At 57.6% G+C, this 26,349-nt stretch overlaps 1 protein-coding gene across 13 annotated transcripts in view; it reads right to left on the bottom strand.

The window, feature by feature from the left end:
* The window catches only part of AKNA (AT-hook transcription factor), a 44,564-nt gene that overhangs the window by 401 nt on the left and 17,814 nt on the right, over positions 1–26,349 (bottom strand). For 11 of the 13 annotated variants that reach the window (XM_079113871.1, XM_079113877.1, XM_079113879.1 and 8 more), the window contains 17 exons: positions 21,069–21,225; positions 20,305–20,459; positions 18,108–18,167; positions 15,864–15,991; positions 15,273–15,477; positions 14,677–14,894; positions 14,382–14,585; positions 13,342–13,570; positions 12,468–12,574; positions 11,477–11,688; positions 9,737–9,899; positions 6,781–6,957; positions 6,051–6,160; positions 5,298–5,444; positions 3,852–3,947; positions 2,315–2,497; positions 2,010–2,202 (listed from right to left, as the gene is read on the bottom strand). In XM_079113871.1, coding sequence (XP_078969997.1) covers positions 2,010–2,202; positions 2,315–2,497; positions 3,852–3,947; positions 5,298–5,444; positions 6,051–6,160; positions 6,781–6,957; positions 9,737–9,899; positions 11,477–11,688; positions 12,468–12,574; positions 13,342–13,570; positions 14,382–14,585; positions 14,677–14,894; positions 15,273–15,477; positions 15,864–15,991; positions 18,108–18,167; positions 20,305–20,459; positions 21,069–21,225 — 2,744 coding nt within the window. The remainder of the gene's footprint in view (positions 1–2,009; positions 2,203–2,314; positions 2,498–3,851; positions 3,948–5,297; positions 5,445–6,050; positions 6,161–6,780; positions 6,958–9,736; positions 9,900–11,476; positions 11,689–12,467; positions 12,575–13,341; positions 13,571–14,381; positions 14,586–14,676; positions 14,895–15,272; positions 15,478–15,863; positions 15,992–18,107; positions 18,168–20,304; positions 20,460–21,068; positions 21,226–26,349) is intronic. The other 2 variants (XM_079113872.1, XM_079113873.1) reach the window with 2 other exon arrangements.

The following is a 26,349-nucleotide window of genomic DNA, read 5'->3' on the forward strand; positions in this document are numbered from 1 at the left end:
GGGGAAGATGGCCAGCAAAGTGCTGGGGGACGGCGGCCACTGGGTCCCTCATGCACTGCTGGGGAAGGTAAGCACCCGCTGGCCTCCTCCAGTACGCAGAGCCAGGCTGGCACCCTTGGCACCCAGTACCGCAGGAGCGCTGAAACTCAGAGGAGCTGAGTGACCAAGGGACCGGGTACCACACCTGAGCAGAGGCCAGTGGAACCGGCCTGCCCTGAACCCTGGTCCTTCTGCTTGGCCAGCTTCCCATTCAAGGCCTGATTTCCCCCCTACAATGGCCACAGTCAGCTGCCGCCGAGGGCAGAGCCAACAGGAAGTCAAGTAAAAAGCTCGCAATGCCAGGCCACGTAGGTGCTCTATCATGGTCAGCTCCTAGGCCCAGGGGCAGGGGGAAGGGTAGCTGGAGGCAGCCCAGAGCTGAGGCCAGCATCTCCGGCACGCGCCAGTCAGGGAGCGGCCTGCTGGTGAGCGGCCGGGCCAAGGGAATGGCAGCTGCACTCCTGCCTCTGGGGAGCTCCCCACACCCTGCCTGCTCCCTGGATGACCAGCTGGCCCAAGAAGCCCCCAAAGCCTCCTAGGGTAGAAGCCCCCACAAACCCTGTGGGTGCAAAGCCTCTGCAGTGGGCTGTGGGTGGCGGCCAGCAGGTGGCAGCCCAGGCCAAGAGCTTCCTGAAGCACATGTGCACCACTGAGCATGCTCAGTCCTGAGCCCAGCTCCTCCCACATCAGGAGCACAGCGTGTGGTTCCTTCACCTGATCCTCACCACAGGCCGTTTTCAGAGGCCACCATTGGCCCCTAACTCCTTTCCCCTCCCCCATGTCCCACCCAGGTCTGGAGCTGCTGCCTGCCTGCCTAGTTGTCCCCACAGGCCTGGCTGGAAAAGACACAGCCTCAGGAGCAGTAAGGAGACCCAGAGGGCAACCAAGTTCCAGGCAAAGCCTTTCCCGCCCAGCAAGTAGGCACATAAACAGGTGTTTGCATGTGCTTCTGCCAGGCCCTGAGCGTGCCGGTGGGTGCTGGGGGGAAGGTTCCTTAGGGGCCTCCCCTGGTTCAGCAAGAAACCCAGCACAGGCTAGCCTCCTTGGGAAGGCCCAGGGTGGACGGCACCTGGGCATCTGCTCCCCTCAAGCATCATCCTGCATAGTGACTCTGCCCTCACTGCCCAGGCACCTGCTGCCCAGAGCAAGGCCACTGAACCCTGACTGGCTCGTTTCACTATAGGGGAAATCGAGGCTCAGAGCAGGCAGCCTTGCCATGTTGAGTGGGGGGGATTCCAAAGCTGCTCTCCCTGACTTCAAAGCCCCCGCCGCTCAGCCCCATTTCTCTCTGCCCTCTTGGCAGGTAACACGTCCTCCAGAACACCTGGCAGGAGCACCTCCACACTGCCTAGAAACAAGGTGAGTCTGGGAAGCAGCCACAGCAAGAGGAGCTAAGGGGCTGCAGGAAATGCAGGGGATCCTGGACGGCACCCTGGAAGACCAACAAAGGCTCTGAACAAGCCATGAACTTGGTTAACCACCATTGCTAATTGCTAATTCCGGCTCCCTACTGGGGACCAACATACCCCACTAACATCCTAAGATGTTCGGAACCGGTGCTGTGGGGAGGGCCTGGCACGAGGGACCTCCCTGCGGTCTGCTCAATGCCCCCAAATTCAAAACTGTTCTGAAACAGGAAGTCTATTTAAAAAACAAGCGAGTCTTCATTGCTTGCTTGGCCACAAGGAAATGGCCGTCCTGGAGGATAATTAGGGGACCTTAGGGTTCCAGGCCCCCAGGAACTCCCGGGGCAGTCTCCCTCTGGCCAGCCTCCTTCCTTGCTGGGCCCCCAGGGCCGAGCACTCTCCTCCCCAGCAAGCCGAGTGACTCCCAGAGCGCCAGGGGAGGCAGCGGTCAGCCACCTGGGACGGGCCCCAGGAGAGCCGTGCTGCTCGGCCCCCCACAGCTGTGCCCTGCAGGCTCCTCAGTGATTCAGAGGCTGGAGCAGTGGGGGGAGGGGGGGCTCTTACACAGTGGCTGGCGGATAAGGCATGACGGGAACCGAGGGGACGTAGGCGAAGGCCGGGGGACCCGGTGCTGAGGGCGCGGCCGCCAGGTACCACAGTCCAGGGGGTGGCCGTGCGGGCGAGCCTGCCCGCTGGCTCCTCTGCTTGGGGCTGGAAGTCGTAGGTGCGTTTCTCTTGGCGGAGGCCTTTTCTGCTCCTGTGGGAGGGGCCGGGACGCGTCGACCGCCTGGCATATTCCGCCGAGGGTGGGCGTGGCCCCTCCCCGCTCCCGGGCAGGGCCCCTAGGAAAGCCGCTCCACTAGACTCACCCCCGGTCCCCAGGTCAAGCAGAGCTGGAGTCTGGACACAAGCAGACACTGAGCACTTGTCCCTACCAGGGGTGCCTGAGCCTGGGCCATCTCCTTCTGGAAGGGACTTGATGTGACCACACAAGGGACATCGGAGGGCATCAGTGGCAGACGGTCCCTGTGGCTCCCTGGTGGCGGCACTGCCTGGAAGGGGGCAGGAGAGGATTGTGTCTGGATCGTCAGGCCTGGAGCCCTCACAGGCCCCACAGCACCGAGCTGCTGTCAGGAGCCAGCGCGGAGACCACAGCATGAGGACAGACTGCACCCTGCCTGGGCCAGGCACTGGCCGAGGGCCATCCTGCAGCACTGACCCAACCCTCAGGCCCTGGGCTATTGCTGTTTACTTCCCATTCTATGGTTGGAGAAACTGAGGCTCTGTAAGCTAAGTTCTCAGGGCTGGGAAGCAGCGCTCATCTGACCTGTCCCGCATGGGAGTGGCATCCAGGCCTCCAGGGACAAGGTCAGCAGAAGCCCACTGAGCAGCAGGCAGGGCATCGGTGTTCTCCCTTACAAATCCCGTTCTGCACCTGGCGTTCCAGGGCCGCGTGCATCTCCTCTGGACTTGGCCTGACCAGCATGCCCTCTGGGGAGCCCCCTGCCCAACAGCTGCTGTCCCCAGCCCACCCTGCGCTCCCATCCCAGCTCTGCCACTGGCAGCTTGGGGTCAGGCCCAAGGCCTGGCATGGTGGCATGGGTAGTTGCCGAGTGGATGAGGAAGGAAGGAAGGACTGGAGGGAGGGGCCCATAGGGGCTCTAGCAGAGGTTGGGGACGGTGGTGTAGCTGAGGCTCTGAGTCAGAGTCCTGCATTCAAGTCTTTACTACTCATAAGCTGTGTGCCTCCAGGCAAATTACCTAATCTCTCTAAGCCTATATCAGGAAGTTCAAAATGGACACAACAGTAATACTTCATAGACCTGAGGATCGACACAGGCTCTGCAGTATAGAGTGTGATTTCCTCTGAGCAGCAGGACTGGATAAATGGTAACTCTGTCATTATCATTGTCATTGCTTAAAAAGCCTCAGAGACCCTCTCTGGGGCTCTCATTTTGGACATGGAACCTGAGGATCAGAACAGTCAAGGAACTGACCTAAGGTCACACAGCAAGCTAGTGGCAGCACTGAAACCAGAACCCAATGCTTGGATTCTTCGGCCACCACCTTCTTCAACACTTGCTATGTTTGGGGAAAGGATGTGGGTGAAGGCAGGATGGGGGAAGAAGCATAACTACTGCTGCCAGCTGCCCTGCAGCTACGGCTGTCCACCAGGACTCTTTAGGGACTTCTAAAATCCCAGAAGGTGGCTTCAGGCAGTGGCCCTGGGAGCAATAGGGTGGTGGCAGGTACCTGGCAAGGCTGAGAAGCCCAGAAAAGTCCCATCCTCGCCTGTGTCCACACCACCCCCAGCTGCTGGCTTCCAGGCAGGCCCACGGGGCCAACCGCATGGGGTCCCGACAGCAAGAAGTTGCAGCTGTGGCTGCCCCAGGTCCCATCCCTTACCTGTGTCCCGTGATCTGATGGGCTGGCAGCGGGGACAGGAGGCTGTGCCACTGTTTCTCAGGGCAGTCTTGGAGGGCAGAAGGTGGTACTCCTGACCTGGGGAAGAAACTGGGCAGTCGGCATCAGCCTGGTGGGGGCCGGGTGTGCAGAACCCAGAGGACTCTGCTGAGTGACCTCAGCCCTCTCTCTCTCAATGGCTTAACAGATGCTCCCTGTCACATGTGCACACATGAGCACATACACGTCAAACATGCATGCACATGCACGTGTAAAACTTGTTTAAGGTGTGCTCACTTGTGTAAGGTGAGCTCTCCCCTGCCTCCTCACTCCTAGGAGCAGCTGCCTGGCGGTCACCACACAGAGCAATCAGCACGCCTAGGCTGGGTGGGGAGCTGAACTGAGCTGTGGCAAAGAGCAATGCTGCTTCCCAGTGCCCCCTGCTGGTTTGACCCCCAGTGGCTTTTCCTTTGTGCTCTGGCTGCAAGAGGGGCCAGTTGGGGTGGCAGCTTCCTGGTTTGCTGAGTGGACCAAATGGGCCATGTCTGTGAGGTCTCCACCCAGTTTGGGAAAATGGAAAGCTCTGGATGCCTCTAGAAAGCTGGGTGGGCTCTCAATTCCTCACCACCCTCTGCTGAGCAGGTTTGAGTCTTAAAGAGGCCCCTGACATGGGCCTGAAGCCCCGTGAGGGGTGTGGGGACTGCTTGCTCTCTGACATCTCTGCGGGCAGGTGAGACCATTCCTGCCTCCTTCTCAGCACAGTGGGGACTGAGGGTGGTGCCCCCCGACACTAACACTGGGCTCATTGCAACTGCTGCCAGTGCCTCTGCTGGCCAGCTATGCTCCTGCAGAAAATTCTGTGGATTTTCTAAATGTCAAGTACTCTGAAATGCTATTAGGTATCATCTGAGCCAAATGTCTAGTTCACAAGAAGCAGAGGTCCCTGGCAATCAGAGGGCAAGCCAGATGCCAATGTGTGACATTCAGTGCTTTGACCACGCTTGGGTGGCAAAGGAGATCATGGACCTCTTTATCATTAGCTGGCTGAGCTGAATGGGCACCCCAGAACCAAGCATGGGCTCCAGCAAAGGGAGGCCTGGGGCAGATGTCTGCACAATGAATGATGAATGAACACAGCCCCCAGATCAGGGAGGCCACGCCCTGACGCTCCACCTACCAGAATATGGCAGGGGAGGCCTTGCCCCGATGTTTCTCCTATCAGAATGCTGGCAGAGGCCACGCCCCAAAGCTCCTCCTATCAGAACATGGCAGAGGAGGCCACGCCCCTGACGCTCCTATCAGAACATGGGACTAGGATGCCACGCCCCCGATGCTCCTCCTATCAGAAGTGGCAGATGAGATTCGAGTGGCCACAGGGTAAATGGAAAGAGCCTGCCATGGAAGAGACCTTCCTCTGGACTCTGCCCACCTGTCCCCCGCCTGACGCACCTGTGTACTGGCCACGGAAGGAGACCCTGTCAGGCCTTCTGCCGCTGCCTGCCCTTCTCGTTTCCTCTCGAGAGGCCCAGGGACCATCCTCTGTGTTCCTGTTCTTCCCAGATGACACCTGGGGGGAGGGCGGCTCAGAGTCCAAACCTGGGGTAGAAAAATGGGGAGTTCAGGGGGGCAGGGGTGGGGCCGCATAGCTGGAGGAGTGAGCTCATGGCAAGCTCAGGCTCCAGGACCATGACTGAGTTGTGACCCTGAGCTGCCTCTCGGGAATACAGCTTGCACCTTGGGACCCTGGCCCTGTACTAAGCCACTTCAGTCACCCTGGAGCAATCCTGCACCTCTGTAGCAATCCTGGGAGGCAGGTGCCACCACCACTGCATGGTCAGCATCCCTTTAACTGCTCCAAGGGGTAGCAACCCAGAGAGAGCCAGGTACCCAGAGCCAGATTCCCTCAGGCACATTCCCAGGCTCTCTGGGCCTGGGACTCAGGGTCCTTATGAGCAGAACATGGGCAGGATGACCCTGGCAGAGCAGGTCTGTAAGGTGACATCTGCAGAGCCCTTACAGCTGCCCCTCACACAGCAGGGACCACACATGGATGCGCACCGTCACTCAGAGCACTGCCGCAGGCACAAGACACAAATGACCTCTTCCTGGTTTCCTGAAAGGCTGCAGCCATGGTCTGTGACCATGGAGGAACACGCCCACACCATGGCCTCCAGAAACCAGACCTGGTCAGCACTCACTTACTCAGGGACAGTTGAGGCACCTCCCGAGGCACTGAGGAGGACCTGGATCGCTGCCTTCCTGCAGGTTGCTCTGTACCTTCAGGTTCCCTGGACAATCGCTCTATGGATTTACTAGCAATAGGGAAGGAAAGTAATGTCACTGGATGAGATTTTGTGCAGCCTTTACAGATGGCCCACAAAAAGGCCACCCAGAGAAATGTTAATCACACAGTGGGAGAAGGACAATGTAGAGGACAAAATCAGACTCTGGAACCAGTCTCAGGGAAAGTGGCTCTGTGCCTCTCTGATCCTGAGTTTCCTCATCTGTCAAACAGGGATTGTAAGAGCGATGGCTTCTAATGTCTGTTGAAAGGATTGAGATACTGTCCATAAAACCCTTAGTCTAGTGCCCTCCGCAGGAACACTCAAAAGAAGTGAGTTGATTTTAGAAGTTGTCTTCACAAATGCATGTCCACCAAATGAGTACAGGAGAATTCGGAAAGAGGACCAGCTCCTCGGTGAGAGGTGGGTTCAGGGATATGCTTTGCATCATGCTTTCTTACTAACACATAAGCTTAGACATTCTTTTATGCATCAAATACCTCACCATGAAAAACTGAGAGTGCATAAACGAAGGACTGACTGACCGCGGGGGAAGTGGCTGGGTCTACGTCCCTTTGTCTAGGAGAGCCAGAGGCAGGCCACCATCTATCTTCTACGGTTGCCACAGGGAACAGAGGTGGGTCACCTACCTGCCACAGTGGGAGCCCCAGGGGGCTGAGGAAGCAGCTGGCCGGTCCTGGGTCAGGGCAGGTTGGTCACAGGCAGATGTTGGGCGTGTCGGGCTGCCCTGGAGTGGCCGGTGCAGGCTGTCCTCCAGCCGCAGACGGAGCCGGGACACCTCCGCCTGCAGTTCGAGGATGGCCTGGCTGGTGGGGTGGAGACAGAAAGAGAGCAGAGCATAGCAACCCGAGGGCAGCTTAGATGTGATGGTCTTGTCCCTTCCCAGCAGGCACAGGGGCCAAGGCTGCTGTTGAATGATTCTAGAACTTTCCTGTGTATCCACTGTTCTTGCTGCACATCTGGACACCTCTCTGAGTTCATGTCCCTGTGCATTCTGTGAGCAAATCGGAACCTTCCTTTGGGGTCAGGCTTCCTACCACACAGGGTATGAGCAGTGATCCTCCAGGTGGGGATGAGGAGGACACACGGGCCAAAGGTCCACTTTACAATTTCCTTCTGACCTGCCCTGGCCCTGGGCTGTCCTCTGCCACCACTCTTCTCTAGAAACCTTAATTTTGTGACTGGGCCTGGCTCCTTTCTGTCCTTGCTCAGCCCTTCCCCCTGGGATCCTTGAAACATTTCCTATGGTTCATCTCTTGGCTCCTGTCAGAAGATACTTGTTCATGTCCTCAACCCTGAGCCACCGGCAGGCAGGGACCAGGTTGTCCCTATCTCCTGACCCTATAGACCCTCACACCTGACAGGTGCTCAGAAACATCACTGAGCTGGATCCATGCTTCAGGAGGGAACAAGTTGTTGCACACGGAGTGTGGAGAAAGATGTCACGCGTGGAGTGTAGATAAGGGGACATTAGGTGCACCCAGCACGCTGAGCTAGGGGGTGAAGTGCCAGAGCGGGAAGGTGCAGGGTGCCACCTGCAAGGCTGTGACCCCTGTGAACCCAGGCACAGCCTGCTCTTGTCCACAAGCCGGGAACCAAGCCACTAGCATCTGGGAGCATATTGTTTCTCTCCCATCAGCCCTTGCACCACAGGGTGCATTCCATGGGCCAAGCTGGCATGGTGGCAGCCAACCCCACCACTCAGCCCGCACCTGAGACCCCTACCCACAGTGCGGCGCTGGAGCCCAGCTTGCTGTGCTCCTCTGGGCTGATGCACGCTCTATGCTGGCTCTGGGGTGGCTGGGGCTGCCCTCAGGGTCAGTTCTCGCCTGGTGGTCCCTGGACGTCTGGGTGTCTCCTAGTGCCACGTCCAGCAAACACGGGTCTCCAATGAGTGTGGAAGGTGGCACCGGAGCCCTCTCTCTGGCTATGTCCCAGCCAGGTTTGTGTGTAATGGAACTAGTCTCCCAGGCAATCCCCAGGGAGACGCGAGCTGGCAATCCCCAGGCAAGCCACCAGGGTGGAGGCTGCAGAGAGTGCGACTCCTGCCACTGCTAACCCCTTCCTGGAAGAGGAGCTCCCTCCTCGGACCTGGGACTTGGACACATACTCCCCCTCTCTGGGATGTTCACCTCAAGCTTTCGAGCTTCCGACTTAACTCTTTGGTCACTGTGTCCCAGGGGCACTGAAATCCATCTTTTCTGGCAAACCTGCCCCATCCCTGCCCAAGGCAGCCGGAAGTTGGAGGATTCCTTCTGGATTCCTTGAACACCCCTCCTAATCAACTACCGAGTCCTGTGGCTTAAATGCCAGAACTTCTCTTCTCAGCCTCCTTCCCTCTGGACCGTCCCTGGAGTCCAGGCTCCAGCCTCCTCTCCTGCTCGGGCAGCCTCTCTCCTCAGCCCTGGTGGCCAGAGGCCTCATTCTAAAACAAAGCCCCTCACACCACTCCCCTGCCCAAGCCCTCCTCCTCCTCAGGTGGGCCTCAGTCACTGCACAGGTTCCACGAGGGCTTTCTCTGAGCCCAGCCCTGGTCCAGTGTGACTGGTGGCCTTTGAGGAGGGAGCACTGAGCAGGGAGCTTCCACCAGCCTGTCTGCTCGGCACCCACCAGCTCACACAGTAGGACCCAGCTGTCACCAACATCTCGTCAAAGGTGACAGCACTCCTCACCTCCAGGCCTCTGCGCACTGTCCCTTCTGCCATCTCTCCTCCTCTGGGTCTTGGCTGAGACACCATGTCCCTCCCTGCACCTTGAACCCTTGTACTGCCTTAGCTTGGGGCCTCTCCACTGCCTGCTTCCGCATGCTGGGGAGCCGCTGCCTGCTTCTCTGTCCATTTCATGAGACAGTGAGACTTCTGAAGCCAAGGACAGTGAACTGTCCGCTATTGTGTCCTCAGCACCTGGCACAACACAGGCAAATATGCTTCTAGGCCTAAGCAGTCATGAGGGAGAACGCAGGGACAGACCTGGTCAACCTAGGCCCGGACACCACCCAATGGCGGCTGGACACCACTGTGCATGTGGGGAGGACTACTGCATGAGCCACGGGAGCCCTGGAGGTGAGTGCAGAGCCGTCTCCCAGAGCACTGAGGCAGAGACAGCAAGGGCCCTGGCCAGACTGCAGGCCATGGGCAGGGGGAGAGGGCAAGGCCTGAGCAGGCTGCCCACCACCCTCTCCACCAGAGGAGCTTGGCAGAAACTGCAGAGAGACAGAGAGGAGACAGAGTGAGAGAGACACAGTGAGAGACGTGAGAAAAAGAGCGAGAGAGACAGACACACACAGTGGCTTCTGAGTTCCTACAGTGAATAGCCATCTGCAGAAGTCACCTGTCTGAAGGGCAGACTTGTCCTAGATGAGGGAGGGGAGGTCTTGGCCCCAGGCAGGTGACCCTCTAGGTCATTTCCCCTGGCTGGAAAAGTGTCCCCAAAGTCTAGATCAAGGAAGTCCCAGAGAAGCAGCCCTGGCCTTGGTCTGCCTGGCCTCAGCCTGGCACCTGGGTGTTAGCTAGCAGGCCCATCCCTGTCACCTCTGCTCCCTGCTGCCCGGGGCTGGGGTCCGCATAGCCCAAGTGCCCTACTTACTCGCGTCCCGTCCTGGAGAGGAGGAGGCTGGGAGTAGTCTCTCGAGATCCGCCAGGCAGAGGGGCAGCTGCAGGGGCCGGGGTGGGGGGCAGGCTGATTGTACTGCTGGGGAAAAGCTGCTCAGAAATCTGCTTTCGCCCCTCGAACTCAGGGTCAGGGTCCACTAGGGAGGCAGAGAGAGGCTGACGTGAGTGGAGGCAGAGGACGCTGGAGGCTTCAGCTGGGTGGAGCTGGGTGGAACGTGGTGGGGTGAGGAGATGGTGCTCTACTGAGGTCCCAGGTGAAGTTCCTGAGTGTCCAGTGACCCACTGACCTCAGAACCAGAAGCCTGGCCTACTGTGGGAGCACAGGGGCTGCGCTGCCGGGCCTTGGGCTGCTCTGAAGAGCACCCCGCTCCCCCATCACACACCCTCAGGTCTCCAGGAAGCACTTGCCAAGAGCCAACTGCTCCTTCGCCTGGCCCCCGGCTCTGGGGCCATCTCACTAGGTTGTTCAGGGACAGGCTTTGGGGCCTCCATGTCCCTCTGGAGTCAGTCACACCCTTACCTGTGTGTGGGGAGAGCATGACAAACCCTGGCTTCTTAAAGGGACAGGAACCAAGGTGGACACCTGTGTTTCTGGCCCATGTGTAAAAGCAAGGGCCCTTGGGACACTACCTAGCAGCATCCACAGGACTCTACTGACACGGGACAATGCAGGTGAATCTCAAGTAGTTCACCAAGTGAAAACGCCAATCCCAAAAGAGAACGCACATTGTCTGATTCCATTCATTCCACATTCTCCAAATGACAAAATGATAGACATGAAGCCAGGCACGGTGACACATGCTTGTAATCCCGATGGCTTGGGAGGCTGAAGCAGGATTTCAAGTTCAAAGCCAGCCTCAGCAATTTAGTGAGGCCCTAAGCAAGTCAGAAAGACCCTGTCTCTAAATAAAAAATAAAAAGGGCTGGGGATGTGGTTCAGTGGTTAAGCGCCCGTGAGTTCAATGCCCAGTACCAAAAATACAAAAAAAATTTTAAAAATGATTGACATAAGAAGAGATGAGCGGTTCTTGGCCAGAGTGATGTCATCAATGCAGACAGCTGCTGTGACCCTGGCACTACAGTTTTGCCAGATGTGACCTCTGGGGGAAGCTGGGAGAGGCACTTGAGATCTCCTATATTCTCTCTTCGAATTGCACAGGAATCCACCGTTTTCTCAAAATAAAAAATTTAATTAAAAATCTCTTTTTAAAGATGAACCATAAGAAGAGGCAGTTAATCTGAGGTGTCGCAAGTTCCAGCAGTGGTTGCCCCTGGGGTGGTGGCTGGAAGGAGCTTGAGTTCTGGGGTTGTGATCATGGTCTGCATTCAAATTCATCAAAATATAATTTCTTCTCTGTGTTTATTTCAGTAAAAAGTTTGTGTGCATTTTATAAAGATAAAAATGGTATCATACATAGATTTCATAGGTGTGGAAAATGTTCATGAGACACTGCTTAGTGGAAAAAGGAGGCTGTCAGTCCCCTAGAGTGTGGTCCCGTTTCTGTTTTAAGTAAATAAACACACACCTTTATCAGTATGGAAAATAGCTCACAGGTATTTTTTTCTTTTGTTCCTTTCTGTTAGCCCTATCTATAATACCAGATTTTCTGACCAGGAACCTGGGTACACTTTTGCATCCTGAAGAGTTCCCGTCGTTTGATATTTCCATCCATGCAGTTTGGCCCTGCCCAGGTTCCCACCAACCCAGACTCACCCATCTCAGCCGCCAGCGCTTGGTCCAGGTGGGAGCTGGGCTTCCTCTGCCGGAGAGGACAGCTCTGGCTGGAAGGGTGCCTCTGGGCTCGGCTCCTGGGTGTGCTGGGCTCAGAGGTTCTTCTGGGAACAAGAGGACCCCTGGCCTTGGGGGGGGAGGACCCGTCACAGGGTGCAGATGCAGTGAAGTGCCGGGCTGCTGTTCCTGGATTGCTGGGGACCAGGCAGGGAGAGACACACTGAGGTCTCACCAAGACAGGCCTCAGGCCCTGGCACCCAAACCCCTCCACATGCTAAAGCGATGGGCTCCCAAACTTTGGGACCTGTGACCTTCATGCCCTGGTGGTACGTTTCCAAGGACACTGGATCACACGCCCTCACATACCAGCAGCACACCTAGCATGCGTGTGGGAAACGGTGAGCTCGATTTCCTTTGCAGACAACATAAATCATGTCTTCTCTGTTCCTCACACACACGTGGGACCCACTCTGGAGGCTGCCAGTCTGCTTGGTGGCCCACCTCTCCTCTGCCCTCTCTCTTCCCTTGGGCTCCCCACATCCATGGCTTCTGTTCACCTCACCACGCCCTGAAGTTTTTTTTTTTAGGCTTTTTTTTTTTTATTGTAAACAAATGGGATACATGTTGTTTGTCTGTTTGTACATGGGTTAAAGGCATACCATTTGTATAATCATAAATTTACATATGGTAATGTTGTTTGATTCATTCTATTATTTTTTTACTCATTCATCCATTCAGCTGTTTATTTTTCCAGCGAATATCAACGTCCCTAATTGGCTGAGTGACAATGGGCAAGGCGCCTCCCTTCTCTGAGCTTCTGTCCCCCAGCACTCAGATGGGAACAAAGAATGAAACGTGAAATGCAGGCCTGGGAACGCCCAGACCCCCAAGCTCTGTGCTGGGCTGCCCTAGGCATCTGAATCCCAGGCTGTCCCAGGGGTGTGCGGATGGGTCAGTGGGGGCCCTGGGATACCTGCTGTGGGAGAGTCGGTGCTCTGGGGTCTGGGTGAGGGGTGACACTCTGCTGGTTTCTGAGCCCACGAAGCCACTGTCTGTCTCTGGGGATGCCATCCAGGGCTCCTGAAAGAGGCCACATCCCTTTAAGTCTGAGGAATGCGTGCAGGGCACCGTGGGAAGCCCCTCCCAGGGGCTGCCCGTCTCACATTCCAGGGCTCAGGGGCCAGGGAGGCTGCCAGGCTCCCATGCCCAGCCAGATCCAGGGCATGAAGGTCTGCAGGCCCAACAGGAGCACCCAGTTAGCAGCAGGGTCTCCATACCGAGTGGACCCCAGCAAGTCCAGCATCCCTGAGGACTGGCAGCCAGCCTCCTGGGATAGGCGCGGTGGCGAGGAGGTATGGAAAAGAGGTCTCATTCCAGAATCCACAGAGGGCCCGAGGTGCCACGGCCTCACCCGACCACAGAAACACTCAGGCCCAACGCGTCGGAAAACGACCCAAAAAACATGCATGCGTCCGGCACGCCAGGCTCAAGAGAGGCCCAGAGAACGTGAGAGTGACGGGCACCTTCCCTCAGAGTGCTCCATGAGAGCAGAGCCGGGCCATGGGCTGGCAAGGCATGCGTGTGCGTCTGCTCGCTGGCCCCACTAACACCAGGAGAGGGCACGGTGTCTGCGGCCCCGCCACAGCTGAGGGCAGCTGCTCTGATGGTGAGCCCCGCTGTGACTCCCCAGGGAGGAACGAGAGCTCAGGCGGAGGGAGGGACGGTGGGTGTGGCCCTGGGCCTAAGCCCGAGTGATAGGCAGAGTGGGAGCAGCAACCGGCCTGGAGGAGAAGCTCCTGTGGCCCAGGACAGCGGGGGCCCTGCCCGCCCGCCGTGTGGACACTCACCTCTGCATGGGGCCGGCCAGCGAGGCGCAGAGACTTCTGCGGAAGGTGTTCAGAGATGCCGCTTCCCTCCAGGCTGGTCAGACTGCTCTGGTGGTACGCACGGTCAGGTGGCACGCCAGGCCCTGGAGGAGCGGCACTGGCCCTGCACGGGCCCAACGTGTGCCCATCTCTGGTGGTGGAAGCTTGGAAGCTGGGTGGTTTCACGGGTACCATCTGCTCTCCAGCATCCCTGGAGAGAAGCCCAGCACCTCTGAGCCCTGACATGAGCTGCGCACCCAGGCCTGGGGCTCAGCCCCTCCTGGGAGCCAGGCTAGCCACGGACAAGCCCTGCAGGCAGGCATCCTGGGGTGCCCATCCTGGTTCTACCATTTTCTTGCTGTGTGACCCTGGCCAAGATACTTCCCCGCTCTGAAGTTCATATTTTTTTAACTGTAAAATGAGGATCCCAACAAAACCCACCCGATACACCACTGCAGGACTTCTGTGAAAATCCACGAGGTGCGGAAGCGTTTCCTAGACCTTGGGAGTCTGCACCCCACCCTCCCCAGCCCGCATCATTCCCATGGGCTCCCACAGACTCAGAGACTGAGCCCATACTGAACTCGGAAGACCAGCACTTCATGTTACACACAGAAACCAACTGTGAAAATAAATGACAAATGTCCTACTCTGGAGAAATCCTGTGGCCTGTGTGCTCACTCGTGCTGCCTCCCCCTCCCACCCTGCTGCTCCGTCTCCCAGCCTCTGTGTCTCTTTCTCCAAAGGAAGATCAAGACAGGCGTCAGAGACAGGAGAGCACCAACCAAGACTTCTCCTGGACGTCAGAAGGTCCCAGGCTGACGAGGGGGGACGCTACTTAACACAGCACCTGCCCTGCTCAGAATCGCATCCCCCAGCACCCAAAGCTCTGTGCATGTCCTCACACGGTGGAGACAGGACGGGCTAGTCACCACCACTGAAGAGCCGTCCAGCTGCTGGGACAGCAATCGTCTCTGGTTTCAGACGGGTGTGGGGCCTGTAGGGGAGGCCTGGTGACTTACTGCAGAGGAGCCCTGTGACTCTTCTCCACCCGCACCAGGCGCCTGGGCAGAGCCCTGGTGGCTTCGGCCCTCCCCGGAGCTGAAGCTGGCCCGTCAACTTCCAGGGTGCAGTGACGCTGCTCCTCTTCCTCCTGCTCCTCCTCGTCCCTCTCCCTCTCCTCCTCCAGCCTCAAGGCTTCAGGGAGGGACTTCACACTGAGGTACCTGCAGGACACACGGCGGTGGTGCCTCTGCCCAGCGGGACGGCAGAGACCTGGACCCTGCCCGCGGCTGGCCTCCCCCTGGGGGTGCTCACCTCTCCAGGAGGCCGTGGAAGCCCTGCTCCACCTGCAGCTCCTTATGCTTGAGTGGGGCCGGGAGGCCTGGAGGCCTGTCCTCCAGCTCACTGCTGCCAAGGCTGGCCTCCACGTCCGTGTGCAGCAGGCAGGTGCCGGCGGTGGGCTGGGCCAGAAAGGTGGGGGCAGAGTGAAGCACGGCTCCCACGTGCCTGCCTCCATGTTCTTGTGGCCAGTGCTGAGAGTGAGGTACGTGAGAGCCATCGGCCAACGCCCGTCAGGCGTGTGCGAGCTGTGGGACCTGGCCCGTGGGCCCCTCAGAAGTGCTGCCATGATGAGCAGCTGCGAGGCGCAGGCAGCACACAGACACTGCTCTCAGCGATTCCCCAGCCACACGGCCCCTCCAGACAGGAACTAGTCCAACCACCAGGAACCTCCGCGAGAGCAGAGGTCGCCTTCCCCGCTCCCCCGCCCCACTGAGCCGCCACCAAGCGTCCCAGGTCGTGGCACACGGCACGTGGCACACACTTCACACACGTGGCACACACTTCACACACGTGTCGTGAAGAAAGTGATTAGTGGAGCAGCAGCCCCGGGTGGCTGGGCACAGAGGTACCTCTGGGTAGGGGGTCCGGAAGGCTGGCGTGGGGACCTGTCCAGAAGCGGCTGGATGCCCTGGCGTGTGGGGGAAGTGGGTGATGGGGGACTGGTCCAGGGCCGAGTTGGACCCTGCCAGCTCAGGCCCTCGCTGAGTCTGGTCCATGTGGCCCTTCAGCTCTTCCAGGCGAGTCCCCAGGTGGTAGATCTCCACCTCCAGCTCCCTGGAATGAGAAGCATCAAAACTAGGAAGCCGGGCGTCAGGGCAGAGCCTCCGGGAATGCCGGGACCACTTAATGTCACCAGGTGAGACGGGACTCCACGGGGAACCAGGAGGCTTCAGCCCAGGTCCCTCCACTGTCCCCAGACTGTCCCTCCGGCCTTGATTTCCCATTGCCCAGTGAGGGGCTTGTCCTCCTTCCAGGCGCCCCCCCCATCAGTGGCTCAGAAGGGACACGGATCCAGAGGCACCAGTGCCCTGCCATCTGGACGTGTTGCTGATTGGGTAGGGGTCTGCTCTGGGACTGCTCTCGGCTCCCTGGTGTGTGAATCATGAGGAAGTGACTCCCTGCTGGCGACCTGGGGAACCCAGGGGCCTCCCAGCTTGTACCTGGCTGGATCGAATTTCCCAGTCGCCCCCTTGGAGCTGGCCGGGTGTGGAGCCAGGTGTGGCTCCCTGCAGGCCCGTAGGTACTCCTCTTCCAGGGCAGCGTGGGTGGCCTTCAGCTGCTGGAAGCCCTGAAACCAGACAAGCCAGGAAGCCTGAGTGCCCAGGCCTGCAGACCCTGTCCTGCACACCCAGTGGACAGCCTGTGGGGGTCCCGGGGAGACAGAAGCAGGGCTGGAACTCTGAAGGCTGTTGCCCCGTCCAGGTCTCTGTCACCAGGTCTCGGACACCAGACCAACGGGCAGAGGCACAACTCAGCCTGGACGCCACCCTGGGTAGGCACACAGGGACCCGAGGCCACACAGTTGCAGTGCCTGACGCACTATCACTACGTCCCTGTAAGAAGCACACTCGAAAGACTCTAAGTCTTCACTCCTGATGGGTTTCAGAAAACTAGCCTCTCGCCCAAATCCTGGTAACCTATGGTGACAGATGGCCAGATGGGAACACGTTCCCTGTGACGATGACGAGCACTCGCTGAGTGAGGGAGGTTTACCATTGTCCTTGAACAGGAGGCAGCCGAGGTGCAGGGAGGTCACTGAAGTTGGTGACTGAAGGTCATAGTGACCAAGTGAGTGGCACAGCCAAGATCTGCACCGGGGCCCTGGCTGGAGTTCCCCTCCTGGTGATCACACCAGGCAGGGCCCACGCACACGCGGCCACAGCTGGCCCGCTGAAGCCCCAGCAGGTGGGATCCTCTCCCTGCTCCCCGCCATCCCACCGACTCCCAAGACAACCTAGACTCCAGCTGCCCGTCACGCTCTATCTTCCACAGAGCTCGGCCTCCCGGGACGTGGGGGCATTGGCAGAAATAAAGCACAGGATTTGTATTTTTTTTTTTTTTTTTGTCATTGGGGCAACAAAGAACTAGAGGACAGCACGTTAGTGAAAGGAGGCAGGCACAGGAGACCAAGAGCTGCATGTCCTCACTGAACGAGGAGGCTGAGAAAGTCGACCTCAGAGCAGGGAAGACAGGGGAGGGGAGGAGGGGAGGGAGGAGGAGGGGAGGAGAAAAGAGTGATCTCCAGAGATGAAGCGGAGGGCGGAGGGAGGCTGGACGGAGGCCCCAGCATGTAGTCCAACAGGAGGAGCACACTCTGGTGCCCTCCAGGGTGACTGCAGTTCACCATAACTCACATATTTAATAAAGACCTAGAAGACAGGAGTTCAAAAGATCCCACAAAGGAAGGATGCTTAAGGAGATGGAAATGCCAATCATCCGAGTTGAGCATCACCCTGTACCCCACAGACAGGCATGACTATTGTGTGTCAATTAAAAATTTTAAAATGTGTGTGACATCTGTGTAACCACCCAGGGCCACACTCCTGCAGGGTACGTCTTTACAACCCCGGGTGCTGCCTCTGCCCCCCCAGGGCCTCCTTCTGCTACCTCTGCACCATGTCTTGTGTTGTGAGCCTCAGCTGGGCTCTCAACCTGCTGGCTTCTGGTTGTCTGTCCCAGGGGAGGGACCCATATGTGACCCTGGAGTTGGGAATAGGGACAGCTCTGTTGCAGCTGCTTCTGCCGGGGGCTTCCCTCACTGGGTCCCCATGCTGCCCACACCTGTGCTAACAGCCCTGTCGGCGCTCCTCCTCAATGGGGCCCTGGCAGCTGCGGTGGGAAGCCAAGAAGTATCCACGTGACCCCAGTTATCTAAGGCTCCAAAGTCCAGAGAAAGCAAGCCATCATGGTCAGGTTAAGGGTCTCCTCCCTCTACCCACCCTAATTTCCAATCTTTGGCAATTACTTTCATAAAGGAGGGGAAGGGAAAGGGAAAGGCTCTTTGCTGGTGGCTGTGGGAAGGCTAATCAGTGGACGTGGGCGTCAGGAGGAGCTGGCTCCAGGCTCTGCCGCCCAAGATGTGTCACACTCCAGTAGCTTCTCTGGGCTTCAATCCCACCATAGCTAAATAGGGTGATGGCCACAACCACCTTCTGGGTTTTTATGACGATGAAATGGAATAATGGACATCGAGGGCTTACCACAGTGCCTGGCAGGCCACTGCTGTGGCTGATAAGGTGGTGACACAGTGACTGCTGCCCACAGTGAAGCTGAGCAGGAGCTGTTTGCTCTACAAGGAAACACTGTCTGGGACTCTCATCTGTCTTGCAGTAAGAGGCTCCAAGACTCTGCTCTGGGGACAGAACTGTCTAGTGGCTCCATGGCATCTCCTGGACGGTCAGTACCTTGAGCTGGTCCTGGGGTGACAGCTGCCCCGCCTGCACCAGTCCCTCGAAGGATTCTACCTGGATATTGGGAGGGGAGAGAAAGAAATGTGCTCCATTAACCCAGAACCGGCTGCACCCTGCAGACCTCCCTGTTCGGCCGCGGTCACGCGTCTGCATGCAGACCTGGGTCTGGCTTTGGGATGTGGGGCTTCTGCCCAGCAGAGAGGCAGGTTCTAGAAAGAGACAGCCACTGGCCTTGGCAGGACACCTCGGGAGAAGGCCCAGTGGAACCTGCAGAACCTACTAACAACAAAGCACGTCCAGTCCTGGGCATGGAAAGCCATGAACCGTGTCCCTGCAGCCTGTTGGGGGTCAGACTGTAAGACGCCTACATGCCTGTCCAGGGAATGCCAGGCTGTCCCCAGGAGGAGGGGGACGTGGCAGGGTTCTCATGAGCAGACACCTTCAGTGTCAAATCAAGGTACTGGACAGTGTCTATGGACCAATGCCGTCTATAAAATCCATAGGAAACAGAAGAAAATATGCAGACATTTTCTTGTACAGTTGTCCCTTGGTACCAGTGAGGGACTGGTCCCAGGACCCCAGAGAAATCAAAATCTGAAGATGCTCAAGCCTCTTATGTTGAATGGAGGATCTGCTCATGACCTTCATCTTCCTCTGTATGGGGGAGACATCTTTCCCATTGAACAGACCCTCTGTGCTGTGTGGGGGTCTAGACATGCCATATGCATCTATTTATTCACAAATTTTTATTTATTTTTTACCCCCTCCCCCCCAAAAATAGCAAGGGATGATTTGGGTTCACTTTTAGGAAGTCTCTAGATCAGTACTGAAGTATAATATAGATGTGTATGCAATTATACTAAAATCTGTAATTTATAAATTAAAAGTGTAATATGAGCTACACAGACAATTAAAATTTTTTTCTAGGAGCCATGTTAAAATGTAAAAAAAAAAAAAAAAAAGGTAAAACTAATTTTAACAGTTTATTTAACCCCAACATCATCTCAACATTTTCCAATATAACAAGTGACCCGTGGGGTATCTTACGTTCTCTTTCTCACACTGTTTGATCACACAACGCTCGTCTTCATTCAGACCCATCAAGTGTCAACTCCCCAACAGTCACAAGGGGCCAGCAGCCTGTGTCCAAGAGTGCAGCTCCAGATCACTGGGGGTCAGCTGGTGGCCAGCGCCTGCTCGTGTGATGGCCTGACCTTGCTTTGTTTTATGGACAACATACAGGATAAAGAAGCAATGTCTGTCCAGGTACAGGACCAAGATGGTAGAGATGTGAGTGAGGTACTTGGACCTGCTACTCTAAGTGGATAAGCCTTGGAAACACCATGGCCAGCAACAGAGTTTGTTTGTGTGAAATGTCCAGAATAGGCCAACACAGAGAGAAAGTGGGTGAGCAGCTGTGGCGGCTGGGACGGTAGGACAGGGAGGGACAGTGTCACAGAAAGAATGCTGGTGTTTCTCCGAAGGAACTGCTTTTAAGGTCATGGTGCATGTAATGACTGTATTTCCACTTTTGCCTTGGCAACTGGGAAGCTCAATGCCCATGGTGGGGTTCTGGTCAAGTGCTCAGAGTCCAGTTGAACACTTTGTTTACTCACCTCACTGAGTTCATCTACTTTTCTCTACCCTTACTTCCTCTCTGCCCCAGTTTCTTAACTTCCGTTTTTAGAATGTGGTTAAAACGTTAGGTATTTTCATAAGCTGCTATAAGCGCTTTTGGAATAGGGCCAACTGTGTATTTATGAAAAAAACCTGCAAACAATTCAGTTACTTGGAGGGTTTGATGAGAATATAAAGACCCTTTGAGAGGTAACAGAATTGCTTTCAATAATGAAATGAACTAAGAAAGGGGGCGATGGATGCCCTGTCACTCCTCCAGAATTCTCAAAGAGCGGAGTCTCCCTGGGGTCCACAGGAGACATGTTGAACACAAATGCAGGTTTCTGACGGGAGGCGATGCCCACAAAGGTCACAGCTGCTGCAGGGGGATGGGGAGGGGCTGGGTGGTGTGGCCTCCAAGCCAGGAGAGAGGATGGTGTCTGGAAGGCGCTGAGTGAACTTGGTGCAGGGGCAGGGGGACACGCGGGTATGCAGAGGCCTCTCGTCCATGCGGGTGAGTCCCTGAGACCTCAGGCAGCTGGGTCTTGCTGGGGCAAAGCTGGGGGCTGCTCACCTTGGCCAGGAACCGGCTGGCCTGAGAAGCCAGCGCCTGTGTCCACTCCGGGGAGGACAGGTCCTTGATGATGCTCTGGTTCTCCGGAAACCACCCTGGGGCGGGCACGCTGGTGGGCGAGGAGGGGCTCAGGTCTCCTCGTGCTGACGACCACCCTGAAAGACACAGACTAAGCACTGGGACCAAGGGCAGTCCTCACGGGCAGAGAGCCTGAGCCTACCCCGAGACCACCATGTCTGCCGCTCGGACAACTGCACCCGCCTCACTGTGGTCTGAGGAGAAGGCCTGGGCAGCAGGCCACCCCATCCGCAGGCAGGAACCAGGCCGGTGGTACCCAGACGGCTCGACAGGGAGGAGCGGAGCCGCTCCAGGCTCCAGCTTGGGACACGAGTTCGGTCCTGACCCTTCCCCTTGGCATAGCGCGACCTCCGCATGCCCCACCTCCCAGCCATCCTGGGGTAATGATGGTGTGAGCCGCAGTCGATGGGGGTGAACAGAGACCACCGTGGCACGTGTGATGCAGGCTCCTGGGGACGATGCTCTCACGACTCACCGGCCACCAAGTGGCAGAGCCAGGCTCACCCAAGCCTCTCTGGAAAGCAGGACACTTTCCACATCCGTTTGACCCCTTCAAGTTGAAGGGCCCAGGGAGTGACCTTGCTTCTCTAGTCCCCTGCCTGAGGCCAGGGCCAGCTCCCTGCAAACCAAGGCCCCCAGCAGCACCGCAGGCAGGAGCCCAAAGCGTGGCGCCCCTCCAGACTCACCTGCAGCCTCCGAGGCCTGGGGCTTCTGGGTGGGGCCAGGCCAGCACTCCACTGCGCGGGGCTGAGGGATGGTGAAGGACAGGGCCTTGGTCCCCTGGGGCATCGCCCCCATGTGGATGCTGTGGCTGGGCTGGGGCGGGTCTGAGTACAGGTTCACCTGGGAGGAGGGAGGCCATGTGGTCAGGCAGGCAGACTCACCTGGGGCCTCACGTCTCCACCCTTCCCAGGAGCCCCTGGCAGGCCTGATGAAACCAGGCAGCCCCAAGCGAGCCCTTGGGTGGGGCCAGAACAGGTGAACAGCTTATGTGCCCTTTCATCCCTTCTCACAGTGTCCCAAAAGAGAGGTGGGGCAGGAACCACCAGGCCCATTTTCCAGAAGAGAAAACAGAGACTCAGAGAGGTTGAGTCACTTACTCAAAATTTCCAGCTGATAAATCCTTGAACTAGGATTATAACACTGCTCTATCTGACCCCAAGGTCTATGGTTTTCCACTAGTGTTTTTTTTTGTTTGTTTGTTTTTTTGTTTTTTTTTTTGTTACCAGGGATTGAACTCAGGGACCCTCAACCACTGAGCCACATCCCCAACCCTTTGTATTTTATTTAGAGACAGGGTCTCACTGAGTTAGTGCCTCACTATTGCTAAGGCTGGCTTTGAACTTGCGATCCTCCTGCCTCAGCCTCCTGAGCTGCTGGGATTACAAGTGTGTGCCACTGTGCCCAGTTTGGTTTTCCACTAGTAAAAATAATTGCTATTAATGATGCAATTATGTTATTTTATAATATGTAATAGTTATAACTATTGATATTCTTAATAAAATTAAAATATTTCCAATAATCATTATATTGCTATTAAATAGCAACCAATAGCAGTTTTAATGAATGAATGAGACACCAAGTGGACAAACAGGTCCCCCACTATAGCAGATCTCCACCATTTGAGAATGGATTTAATGAGCCCAGTAGGAGGGGGCAGTCTGGAGTTAGCAGGTGACCAAGGAAGACCATCTGAAGCTCAGAAGCAGAGAAAACCCACATTCTGTGCAAGGGTTGGGAGCAGTGGGGTACGAGGGTCTGCTTCTGTGAACAGGGCCTCCTGAGCACACCACGCCACAAGCTCCCATGATGGCCACGGCCACTTACATTCCACAGCAGCAGTGCCGAACACCTGAGGCAGAGACTGCATGGGCCACAAACCAACTGTCATCTGGTCCTTCACAGAGTGTGCCAGCCCTGGCTTAGTGCATGTGCTCAGCAGCCACAGCCCGGCTTCCTGAACAAGCTCCCAACCACACCCCTGGGAGTCCCAGAGCTAATGTCTCTGGGCACAAAGTAAGTGCCCAATAAGTAGCAAGTCCCAACCTCACATTCATTATCACCATGACCATCACGATCGCCATCGTCACTACCATCATTGGCACCACCATCACCACCACCACCACCACCACCACACAACCATCACCACCACACAACCATACCATCACCACCACCATCATCATCATTATCATCACCACCACCACCACCACCACCGTTATCACCCCCACCACACAACCATACCATCACCATCACCACCACCATCACCACCATCATTATCATCACCACCACCATCACCATCACCACCACCATCACCACCATCACCACCACCATCACCACCACCACCATCACCATCACCACCACCATCACCATCACCACCATCATTATCATCACCACCACCTTCATCACCACCACCATCACCACCATCATCACCACCATCACCACCACCACCACACAACCATCACCACCACCACACAGCCATCACCATCGCCACCACCACCATCACCACAACATCACTACCATCAGCATAACCACCATCACCATCACCACCACCACCAACACCATCACTATCACCATCACCATCACCATCACCACAACACTACTACCATCACCATCACCACCATCATCACTACCACCATCATCGTCCCCACCATAACTATTCAGTGGCCAGCATGGAGCAGGGCCATGGAACAACTACACTCTAGAGCCGCCTTGGGCCCCATCATGATGTCAGGTGGGTTATCCTGACTGGCTCCGTGCTGCCCCAAAGTCAAAGGCAGCTGAAAGTGGGCCTATGGATGGGGGCTCCCTGGTCCCCAGGTAAGCAGCTTCTCATGCTTATGTTGCTCTACAGGTCCTGGCTGTGGCAGAAAAATCTATTCCATGTGTGACTTGGCCCCATGCCTCCCCCCTTCCAGGCTGAGCCCCACCAGATGAGAACAAAGCTGGATTTTAATAATCCCCTCGCCATCTGCTCAGCCTTGCTCTCCACCTGCGCCTGCAGGGGCAGGCAGGGAAGCTTGCCCACAGCACCCCTCTCCTGAGGTGACCCAAATCCCAGGGGAGGCCCAGTCTTCCCTCCTCATGCCCACGCCTCCCCTCCTGCAACCCAGGCCCTACCTGGGGAGCAGCAGGAAGGTGGCAGCTCCCAGGCTGGGTCGCCCGGGGAGCCAGAGGCCCCTGTGTTTTGAGGGATCAGAGAAGCGTGAAGTAGAGGCCCACAGCCTCGGCAGATGCCCAGAGGAGGCAGGGAGGGGGTGATGGGTGGCAACTGTGGCCAGTCCCTCCTGGACAGGAAGACACTGCCCCTGGGGCTGGGGCGCCCCTTTTAAGACAGATGTCCCATGCTGTTCCCTGAGGCCAGGCGGAAGTCTCCCTGGGGGCTTCCGCGCAGGGCGGGCTGCGTGTGGGAAAGGCTGGGTTAGCCTCATGAGCATTCCCCGCACAGGCAGGCTCCTGCGCCTGCAGAATGCTAATGGGCCTCATGAATGGGCCGGGCAGGGCAGGGGAGCCGCACCCCAACACAGCCTCCTGACCGCCCCCACAGGGGCTTCTGGGCCAAGAACGCGCTTTGGGGAGGCGGTTGATGTCATCTCTCCTTCTGGGGTAACTTCTGGTCACCTCAGCCCTTCCACATTCCCTGCAGCTGAGAGGGAGGGGTGGGGGCAGGGGGCTGGTGACAAGGTAGCAAATGTGGTGATGGCCATGCACACTCTGGCCAGAGCCCAGCAGACCCCTGGCCATGCTGGTGCCCATCCTCATGCCACCCTGCCCTAGGAGCTGGGGCCGGATCCTCTGAGGTCTCTGGGCCAAGGTTTGCCACTAGCTGATCAGCTTCCCTGGCTGCAGATCCTCAGCCTTTAGTCTAGTTCTGGCAGCTGGTGTGAAGGGGCGCTCTGGAGCAGAGCTGTGGGTCCAGACGCCAGCTCCTGGCCTCCTTGTTGAGGGGCCGCGGGCAAGTGCTCACAGGCCCCCTGCGCTCCACCTAGGCCTGCCCTCAGCAAGCACAGCCCGCCATTCTTATTGCCACCACCTGCCCCGGCCTGCCTCATGCCCAGGCCGGTCACACCTGTGCCAGGGTCCAGCAGGCTTCGGGCCTGTGGGGCTGGGGACACCTAGAGCCTGCAGACAGACGTCAACTCCCACCTTCACCTCTCACCCGCTCAGCCTCAGTTTCTGCATGTGGAGAGGGTCAAGGCCTGGCACCTCTGACCAGCCTGGTAAGTGTCTCCCTCCCGTGGGTCCACACCTGTGCCCACCCACCCACTGCAGGCCTGGCCTGGTGGCCACAGGCTGCTCCAGTCCCCACCCCATGGGCTCTGCAGACCCAGGGAGTCATGCCTGCTGCTCAGCCTGAGGGGCAGGATTGGTGGTGTGAACTGGGCTCCCTGGCAGGGGATCTTGGACCAGGGCTCCGAGCAGGGGCATTCTCTGGGTCTTCTGAGCCTGCAGAGTGTACAGGGGCTATAGAATAAGCATGCTGTGGGGCCTGGGGCCCGTCTCCTCTGCAGAGCCCTGTCTCCAGCAGAGTCCAGCCGACTGAGCACACCCTTCTCCTGGGGAGAGCCCTCAGGCTCGGCATTCCAGGATGCAAGAACAGGGGAGCCACGCTGGGTTGCTCCCAGCCTCTCTGGCCTTTGGTCCACCAGCCAGGTACCTGCCCAGGGCTCCAGCCAGGCAGCCCGAGTGCCCACAGGGAGGCCTCTGAGTCCTGGGCCAGGAGCACCCAGGAGAGGAGGTCCCGGTTGCTCCCAGGTGTCCCCGCTGCCCAGCACATCCCTGACATTCAACAGTGTGCCAATAGTAACCCCCTAAATCCTGCCCGGTGCCTGCTGTGCACCAGGCAAGCACCTTCCATGCTCAGCACTCCCTTCAACAATGGGAGGAGGGAGGAGGAAGGAGAAGCTGCGGCACCCTGCCCAGGCCACTTCCGGGCCTTCAGCAACTGCCCCAGCTCAGGCCCCTGGTTTCCCAGTCTGTGAAATGGGGCTGCTGGCAGGTTTGGCCCTGGTGACCAGCTCCTTTCTCCTGGGACTTTCTGGGGTCTGCAGTCCCTGAGAGGGGGCCTTGCCAAGCCCCTGGCTGCCTCCCTTGCAGCCCTGGGTCTGGCTCAGCACTGGGAGAGCCTGAAGGAGGTAAGACGCGGCCCAGGTCTGGCCTTCAGGAGGAAGGTGCGGCTGAGTCCCCCTCACAGATGTGCCCATCAGAGCAGCGGGGAGGGAGCTCCACACTGGGTGGCGGATGTGGGGACGGAGGAGAGCGTGCCCCAGAAGGGGCCCCTTCTCTTTTCTCACTGTGGCATCCACCCACACCCGGAAGCACCTCGAGACACCGGAAGCTGCCTGTGCAGGGGCGGGGGCGTCCACGCCAGGTGAGCGGGGGGCCGGGGAGGGGCTGCCATGCTCCTTGGCAGCCTCGAGGGGCGAGTGTGGGCATGTGGAGAGTGGGAGGCCACGGGAGCTGTGACGGGCCCACTTCCTACCTCACCCCAGGAAAGAGGAAGTTCCCGAGAATGGGATTTGGCCTCCTCCCCAGACGGGTCAGAGCTGGGCAGTACAGTGGCCCAGGGGACACGTCTGCCCTCCACACGACCTGCCACACATGGTGCTCCTCTCTGTCATGAGGGGCGGGATGTGGGTGAGACCGCAAGGGTGTGGCCAGGGAAGATGAGGCCCAGGAAACAAGCACCAGGGTTCAGAAGAAAGTCTGTGCTATTCCCTTGAGACTCAGAGAGTCCAAGCAATTTCCTTGAGGTCACATGGCTGGTTAGTGATGGAGTAAGGCACTGCTCCCCAGCGGACTTACCCCAAAGCTCATCTAAGAAGGAAGAAGCTTCTGGCGAATTTCCTGGGCACCCCAGAGTTTAGCATTCACAGATATCTAAGCTCATCAGCAGTGAGCCCAGAGAGGGTGAAGTCATGGCCCAAGGTCACAAAGAGACTTTGAGGTTGGATCCGAACTGAGGTCCCA

The sequence above is a fragment of the Sciurus vulgaris genome (assembly GCF_902686455.1).
Source record: "Sciurus vulgaris genome assembly, chromosome: 15".
Taxonomy (NCBI): Eukaryota; Metazoa; Chordata; class Mammalia; order Rodentia; family Sciuridae; genus Sciurus; species Sciurus vulgaris.